We start from the raw sequence: 8,865 nt of genomic DNA on the forward strand, positions 1-8,865 counted from the left end.
AGAGCGTATTGAGAAAAACTTGATTGGGCTGAGGCAAATCAGAATCTTTTTTGGGGGGCCTCGATCTATTTTCCCCTTTTTTTTCTTTTAATTTATCCGAGATCTATTTTTTTCACGGCTCTGATTGAATAAAAACTTATTTAATTTAACTGACAGATTTACTTTTGGCATGTTCATTAAAAAATCCAAATCCGACCGGGTTTCTGTTCCAACAACGGGTACGGGTCCACAGAAACTAGAGCCCATCATTACCACCACCACTGATCTCCCGTAAATCGACGGCCAGGATCATCCCACTAAATCCTCGCTGCACAAAGTCGTCCTTACTTATCACGCCACTTTATCTTTCGCCCCCACCACCTTATATATTCACGAAAACGCCACCCCCTCCCGTCTTCTTCAATCAATCTCGCGTCCCTTCGTCTTTCTCTTTCCAATCCCCTCCCTCTCTGAATCAATGGCGGCACCCAGCCAGGCCAGCCTCCTCCTCCAGAAGCAACTCAAAGGTCCCGATCAAAGCCTCGATCTTTACAATTTTCTTGATTTTTTTTTCCAGAATTTTCTGAGTTTTCTTGGGTCTTTTTTTTTTGGGATCAGATCTTAGCAAGAACCCTGTGGATGGATTCTCGGCCGGCTTGGTCGACGATAGCAATATCTTCGAGTGGAGCGTCACGATCATTGGGCCGCCCGATACGCTATAGTGAGTGATTCCTTCTTTCGGATTGCGGTCTTTTCCGTTGAAATTCGATTGGATCTCGTGGTTTCGGCAATCTAGGGTTGTTTGCTGGCGATAAAGCTAGGGTTTTGGTTTAGTTGTTTGGGTTCAAGCTGATTCCTTATCTGTTTTGATGCGTCTTTCCCTTTGATTTGATGCTCTTTGGGGTTGACTTGTGCTATGATTGGGTCTGATGAATCTTGGTTATTTAGAGACAGTTTAGGTATTAACAGATGCAATCGTTTCCTTTAGGATTGCTGCACTTTTATGCCTCTTGCATGTTTGGGTTCAAGCCGTTTCTTTATCAGCTTTTATGTTTCTTTGTCTTTGATTTGCTATTCTTCGGGTTTGGCGGTGCTTGTAGGGAATTCAGACGAAAGTTCAATTCCACCTTTTAGTTCTCTAGAATTTATATTGTATATCCATTAGAAGATCAATTTTTTGACGTAAAATTGCGGGCTTTTAGGTTTGTTTGAATTTGCTGAATGCTGCTGTTGTGTTGTGTAAAATTAGATCCTCAACTATCAGCAAAAGTTCAGAGTTTGGGTGCATTTGATTGAACTTTAACATGGTTACCTGCGCAGCCCATATTCTAATCCGACCAGCCACAAATTTAAAACAGATTTTGTAAAAAGGGTCTTTGAGATTTGATCCTCAAAATCTCATCTATTTGGATACAAGTACTCCAAATAGCGGTGCATACGGTTTGAATATGGCTCAAATATGATACTTACCATATTCATGTCAGCTTGCCAATCACGAACATAAAAACGCATATGCCTCGGTAAGGAAAATTCATTTCTAATTCAGCTAAATCGGATACGGATGCCTAGGTTTTAGAAAGCGTTGTGTGGCCAAGGCGTTGTGCCTGGCGTCTAGAGCCTAGGCAGGGCCTAGCCGTTTTCTATTTCTTATTTTTTTAATTACAATCAATGTTATCAAAAACGCTAGGCACCTTCAGGTTGTAAATTGGCGCCCAACGTTAGGCCTAGGAGGATTTCTTTTTTTGTTTAAGTGGTGATAGAGGGGGTTTTCTAAAGGTTGGAGGAGTTGGAGGGGGTGTTCATAGTAGATGGATGCAGTGGGAGGAGTTCGATGGAGGTTAGAAGACGTGGAAGCATCAGCAGAGGAATATTTGTATCTGGATATGGATATTTCACTGCAAATCTGTAGCCGTAACCATATCCTATCGGGTGTATTTTTGGCAACTCTAACCCTAAATCATCATATTTGGATACAAGTCCCCCAAATATGGATACAGATATTTCCTCGGATAAAGATGTTTTTGGCACCCCTATCCCTAAATCATCATATTTGGATACAATTCCCCAAATCATCATACTTGAATACAAGCCCCTCAAAAGTCAAAGCTATTAAGTTCTTTGAAACATGTTTCCATGGTTAATATTCATCAACTTATCCGAACTGAACTAACATGTTGTTAGTAAGGATTTAAGTAAATTTAGCAAGATAGTATTGGTCTTCAATGGGTTCAAAATATGCACTGACATAATTTCTTGCTTTTCACAAGAGGGTAGGTTGAAAATAAGGTTAAATGTGAAAAAAACAATCCCATTAGTTAAGTTTGTGTTAAGTGGATGATAATTAATTATTGGGACTAGTTTCCAAGATCTTGTATACAAATATGGGAAATTGGGGGACTTGTATCTAAATATACGAGTTTAGGGGAACTTGTATCCCAATATGATGATTGGGGGACTTGTATCCAAAAGATAAGTTTTTTTTTTTTTTTTTTTTTTTTTTTCGCAACTTTGGAGTTTTTTGGTGTAGTGGAAGGGCCTTTAACAAATGCATGGCTTTATTGGGAAGTGATGGTCATGTTTAGGTTTATATATTAGGATTTGTTTTTTCTGCATGTATTTGCTGAATTATGGATGTATTTGGACGTCACTGTTTTAATGGCAACTGATTTTTGAATGAAGCAAAACATAACTTTACAAGCTTCTGAATGATGGTATATGAAAAGTAATTTGATTAACTTTCGTAGTACGTGTTCGTGATCAATAGAAAGCTTGCCATGAATTGTCGGGACAACTTTACGTTTGTGCTCTTCCTACACATTCTAAATATTCAGAAGGTTACTACTGATGTTTTCCATTTGTGCGCCCGTTGTTGTGCTCATTCTGTTTTCTAATGTTTTTAAGAATGAAGTTCAGTAACTGCCTCATTAATTCCTAAAATTATTAGAAACACAAACACGTCTTGAGGTTTTATTGTCTCATAAGATTGAGTCAAAAGTCGCAGGGATATTTTTTGTTTGATGTCAGTAGAACTGTATACTGAGAATTTTATTTAAAAAATTGTTGCATGAAAAAACATAGTAAAGTTATATTATATCTTTCTGCTTTGTAGAGCAAATTTGGACTTGATATTTCTTTGTGCAAATCTTGACTGGGTATCATTGCGTGCAGTGAGGGAGGCTTCTTCAATGCCATCATGAGTTTTCCAGATAACTACCCTAACAGCCCTCCTTCAGTTAGATTTACATCAGAGATGTGGCACCCAAATGGTTAGTTGTGCTTGTTCTCTTACACGTGTAGATTTTATCATTTTACTGCATGCTTAAGGTTTTCTTTTGTACCTTGGAAATCTCAGTATACCCAGATGGACGTGTTTGCATATCGATTCTCCATGCTCCTGGGGAGGACCCCAATGGCTATGAGCTTGCAAGCGAGCGTTGGACACCTGTTCACACGGTAATTTTTTTTGCAAGCGAGCGTTGGAAATCTCAGTATACCCAGATGGATCTTGCTTTCTAATTTTCTAGGCAAAAACTTGTGTAATTATCAGAATGTTATTATAGTTTGGAGGATTTTCTTAGTTTCTTAAATCACCTAAGTTAACACCTTTTCCATTTTTTGACAAGATAGTACAAATTATTATTTAATGGTTGTTTAGGATTATCGAATTAATTGAACTACACTGCACAGACATCTTAGTATGTATTTGTATGAGGAACTTAAATAGTTAAGTAATGGACATTGCGATTGGCGTAAGCATGGATAAAGGGACTTGAAAGCCTATGTACCATAGTTCATAGACATTTCTACCTTGAAACTAGGGTGTTGCCAAGGCGCTTGTTGAACATGCTTATCAAGTATATTTTGTATTTATCTTGCACACCTGTGTATTGTGTTCTTTTCATTGTGTCCTTGTCAATATAGCATAGGATTACTCTTGGATGCATGTTTCATGTAAAACAAAAAGAGCACAATATTTGTCATCATTTTCAAAGTGGGCCTAAAGTAAAAGCATAAAATGCGTAAACCATATGTATAGTCATGGAAAACTCAAATCATTTCCTAGCCCACTCATCCAACATAATAAGCTGGTAAATTTTTTGCATACCTTCATACTCATTAAAAAATCTCATTCTTAAGTTCATTACTTGTGTTTATTTTTGTGCATGAGTTTGCTCAGTTTGAAGGTTCAACATTATTTCGTTTGATGTTTGAGAGTGATTTCTATTATAGCTTGCACAATATAATTCACAAAGAGGTCCCAAGAGATAGAAAATCAGTAGTAAGCTGGATGCATTGCTTGAATAATTGCATATTCATGTATAGCTCTCATGCTTGATATTCTTTAAATTTTTATTATCTTTTTTTCTAATTTATAATTTGAAGGTTTAAGATCACTTAATATTTGATGTGATTTGTACTTGCAATTTGAATTATATAAAGCATCATTAAATCCATAACCAATTGTGCCAGGTCGAAAGCATAGTTCTGAGCATAATCTCCATGCTTTCTAGTCCGAATGATGAATCTCCTGCAAACGTTGAAGCAGCTGTAAGTGATTCTTTTTCCTCTTTTATATACAACAACTGGTTTTTATAACATACAACAACTGGTTTCATAACATTCTTTGATATCTGGTATTATCTTGTATCTACTTATCAATGGCATCTTTGTTTGAAAACTGAGTTGGTTTGGGCACCAAAATATTTTTAGAATGGACATGTCACACATCTTTTCTAGGGAAGAAATTGTGTGAATGAATTTGGCTATCGTTGTGTTAACTTATATTCATCACTTCTTCTCTAGTATAGGAGAATTGATTTGTCCTGATAATAATGGGAGTTTAGGGTTATTATTCTTCCAGTGATGACATCAAACTAAAGAACTTTTATTATTTCAAATGTACTCTGATGTGTGCTTTATCCGCAACCTACACTATCCGTCCATTACTCAATTAATTAGAGAGTTTGAAGGGTTAGATCCTGAGGCAATCTGCAATGGCCTGAAATCTGCATTGCAGATGCACTATGAAGTTTGTTTGTTAAAAAGTCTGAATATGAAGTTTGTTTATCAAACTTTACTACTCTGTATGAAGGCTATTAAAGTATAGTCGGAGAGGAGATGTTTCCATTTCATGATATAAAAGAAACAACGTGGATGAAGAGGGCTTGAATATCTTAGTTAAAAGTTGTTGACGAATGCAAATGCAACTCCTTGTTTGCACGAGAATGAGCGCGCGCGCGCGTTGGACCTCCAATTTCCACTATATTTTAAGTTTCTCTTCCTATCTTATGGCTATATTGTTTAGAGTTCTATCTTATGGCTTTGTTATTAGAGTTTGATCTGACACAAGTTTATTGATCGGCGTGCATTGCAGAAAGAATGGAGGGATAAGAGGAGTGAATTCAAGAAGAGAGTGAGCCGATGTGTGAGGCGATCTCAGGAAATGCTTTAAAGGGACGAGCAGAACGAAGAGAACCCGCCTTGTAAAACGTCTTGGTCGATATGTGCGTCCACGCTTGGTGCCTTGTTTAAGTGTAATTTCGATATAATTTTAGTGGGAAGGCGGATCGACGGTCTCATCGTCTTGAGTCTTATTAGTTTTCTTTCTTTAGGGGTGCATGTTAGTCTGCTGGTTGCCTTGAGCTTCAGTATTGAGTGGGGAATTGTGGTTGTCTCAGCCTCCACATCTGTCAATTATGTCCTAATGCACGGGATGTTTTGCACCTTCTAGCACGCAATTCTCTCAAGTTTTGCAAGTTTGCAACTGGTTAAATTATCATTCACGGACCTTTTCTAACAAAGAAAGAACCGCAGAGATTTACTTGTGAATCTTGAGTTGAGGGCACGTTGCTTCCACTATTCTTCTATATGCTAATGTTAACAGACTCTTTAGAGCTACAGTGAGTGAAATTTCTGTATATATTGTTCCTGAGCACGGTAACGCTCTCAGCTACAACTCTTCGGAGCTACAGTAACGAAATTTCTCTATATCCTATTCCTAAGCACAGTAACTTGAGGATTGAAAGTGGATAGCATGTATTTTTAGTGGATCTTGGTGTAAAACTACAGTAACCGAAATTTCTCTATACGCTATTCCTAAGCACAGAAATTTGAGGGTTGAAAGTGGACAACATGAATTTTTAGTGGATCTTGGTGTAAAGCTACGGTGACCGTACAGCTGCAACTATTTACATCAACTTGTGTTTTTTTAATATTTCCAGTAAATCGTTATGTCCAGTAATACTTATTAAAGCCTCTCCACCATCTTTACTCCTAAAACATTAGCCTACATATAATTTTCCCTAAGTACAAATTAAAGTTATTTATAGTCTAATTTAATTCTCATTGAAAAGGCACACCTTGTAAGTACCACATTCATTCCATCAAAATTCAACTCTTTGACGTGCATTTTTGACATGATTCATTCATTCTTCTTCTTTTTATTACAGTGATACATCCACAGATAAAAAAAAAAAAAATAGAACGTGATCTCTGGAAGTTATCTTTGTATAATAAGTCTTTCCTTTTTTTTGTTATACTTAGCTAATATCTCACTTAAATTCCAATCATTCTAATATGTTAAGGACTTTTGCTATTATATATTTGCAATCCTTACCATAATAGACATTTTGAAAGTTCTCCTAAGAACTATTCCCACCATACTGATACTCATGTAAATCATTAAGGTGCTTTTGTGCATGTCCTAAATACGATGCTTAGCTTTGATAATCACTATTAGATGTATAAAGTACCATGTATGGTAATACATAAAAAACTTTGTTAGTTAGCTTTGGTTGTCACATACTTCAATATTTTCTCTTGCGAGTAACCCTTATTCCTCTACTTTTAACTTCTTTCCATATATTATTTAGATAATTTTCAGCAAATTATTAATTGTTATATCCCAAATTCATGGTTGTTGGCGGGTAAAAAAACTAAAACTTTATTAATTATTTTGTTATTCAGCAAAATAGTATCTTTAGGCAATTTGATGTATGCATTCTAAATAATTTACAATTTGTTGGAAATGAATTGTGATGTCTATACATTATTGTTGAATTTTTTATTTGTACAATTAAGCACGCGCGCGTGTGTATATATATATGTATTTGTTTTCACATTAATTGAACACATTCCGTAAAAATTTTCATACACTTTATTAATTTCTTTCACATTAATGTCGCAGCAACGCGCGAGTCAATTTTGCTCGTTTTATCTATAGCTAGTGATCATGTGTCTTTCCGAAATTGTTTGGTTTGGTTAAGTTGGAGCTCTTTACAATATTTTCACACGTTGAGGAGGTGCGGCTATGTTGAATGTTAAAGAAGAGACTAATTTGACTGTAAATCCCGTTTCATACCAGTATGCATGTTTACTATGCTCCTCCTTTGTATCGGAAATTTTCAGTAGTCACCGTAAGGTGTTTTTCGGTAACGGGGAATCTAACCTCCGGAATTGGGGTCCACTTTAAACTCATCCCAATTGTTGTAACATGTCATATTAACAGGCCGAGCACTGCTGATCTCTCTAGCAATTTGAGACAAAAGACGTTTTCAAGCTCGGGTTTGTCAAATGAATTTGAGTCCGAGATGAAAGTCGTTTTCTGCTCGGACTTCATTAGAGAATGTCTTGAACAACGGAATGACCTATAGGCCTCAGTAACATCATTCACATTTAATGCATGGCCACTCGGCGCCCATATTTCGCCACCCAGTCACTATCGCATTATATGCGCGGTCAGATTCGTTATGACTTATTGAGCCGGAGTCATAATAACTCCTTGGATGATGCCCGCACTTCCACCATCCTATCACTGTCACATTAAATGCACATATTTCTCATTTAATCGACCGCTGATGTGTGTAAAGTGTAGTCTAATCGATCGACTGCACCGACCCAGTCGAATCACCAATGTGCCCCCTCGTAAATTCTCTGCAAACAATGGATAAGAAGCTACTACACCAAGGTTCACTGAGTAAAACCCTAAAACTAGATTCTGCATTCTACAAGTTTGCTTAAAATCTATTACTGATTTGAACGTCGGAGGGCGTGCCGGGAAAATGCTCTCCGGCCCTTCCAAATATCCACCCACACATTCGATTAACTTTCTGACATAAACACCAATTCTAAGAAAACCATCGGCACGTTCATAGTTATTAATTAGCTTGGAGTTGCAATTAAATGGGCTCAATATAATTAGAACCCTAAAAAAAGTAAAAAAAACAACCCGTATGTTATCTACATACCCTAGACAATGTGAATTCTGCAGTTATTTGGTAAAAGAGGGTTAATTATGGGTGTATTTCTACAAAAGTAATTAAATGTCGGTCGAAAATATTTATTCTTCTTTTCACCCACCCCAGTCAACGATTTTTTGCCCTCTTTTCCCTCAATTTTGGGGGAAAAAAAACAAAACGCCGAAAAAAAAAAGAACAAGAAAAAAAAAGAAAGAAGAACGAAAAAGTCGAAGCTCCGTGATCATTGTAGCTCCCGCTACCAGATCTCACTCGGAATCGACAAGAATCTTTCTTCAGGTACGCTAACAAAGGAAAAAAAAAAAAAAAAAAAAACCTAGTTCCTCTTTTCCCCCTTGGTTTTCTAAGTTTTCAAGCCCTAAATCACCCATTAATCGGCGAATCTAGGCCTTCATTTTTCCTGGTGATGTCTCGCGCAAGCAATCTCGGTCGCGAGAAGGCGCCAAAGCTCGGTCTTGTCGCCTCTTCTTCTTCTTCAAGAGCGGGGGATTTTTCGAGCAGGGCGCTAAAGCACGTGGTTCCCTTGAGGAGGCTGAGGAGCAAGCGAGGGGATGAGGTCGTGGTGTTCTTGCTCAAAGTCGCGGCTTTGGAGGCGATTCGGAGGCTCTCGAGATCGAGGTGCCCGGTCCTG

The 8,865-nt window shown here is 37.4% G+C and overlaps 2 protein-coding genes across 2 annotated transcripts in view; both read left to right on the top strand.

The window, feature by feature from the left end:
* On the top strand, nucleotides 358-5,877 carry LOC109829888 (ubiquitin-conjugating enzyme E2 7). Its single transcript, XM_020396967.1, has 6 exons — nucleotides 358-506; nucleotides 598-700; nucleotides 3,148-3,245; nucleotides 3,332-3,432; nucleotides 4,450-4,527; nucleotides 5,354-5,877. The coding sequence occupies exons 1-6, from the start codon at nucleotides 458-460 to the stop codon at nucleotides 5,429-5,431; spliced, it is 507 nt and encodes a 168-aa protein (XP_020252556.1). The 5' UTR covers nucleotides 358-457; the 3' UTR covers nucleotides 5,432-5,877.
* The window catches only part of LOC109829890, an 8,685-nt gene continuing 8,201 nt past the window's right edge, over nucleotides 8,382-8,865 (top strand). Inside the window, exons 1-2 of the mRNA XM_020396968.1 lie at nucleotides 8,382-8,513; nucleotides 8,622-8,865. The exon at nucleotides 8,622-8,865 is cut by the window's right edge and continues 51 nt beyond it. Coding sequence (XP_020252557.1) covers nucleotides 8,641-8,865 — 225 coding nt within the window. The 5' untranslated portion in view covers nucleotides 8,382-8,513; nucleotides 8,622-8,640. The remainder of the gene's footprint in view (nucleotides 8,514-8,621) is intronic.

Source organism: Asparagus officinalis, chromosome 2 (assembly GCF_001876935.1).
Source record: "Asparagus officinalis chromosome 2, Aspof.V1, whole genome shotgun sequence".
Lineage (NCBI taxonomy): Eukaryota > Viridiplantae > Streptophyta > Magnoliopsida > Asparagales > Asparagaceae > Asparagus > Asparagus officinalis.

What these genes read in the sequence shown, in the direction of transcription:
- LOC109829888 (XM_020396967.1), top strand. Translation starts at nt 458, where the DNA reads ATGGCGGCACCCAGCCAGGCCAGCCTCCTCCTCCAGAAGCAACTCAAA. An exon ending in CCTCCAGAAGCAACTCAAAG is followed by an intron (nt 507 to 597) that starts GTCCCGATCAAA and finishes TTTTGGGATCAG; the next exon opens with ATCTTAGCAAGAACCCTGTG. An exon ending in GTTGGACACCTGTTCACACG is followed by an intron (nt 3,433 to 4,449) that starts GTAATTTTTTTT and finishes CAATTGTGCCAG; the next exon opens with GTCGAAAGCATAGTTCTGAG.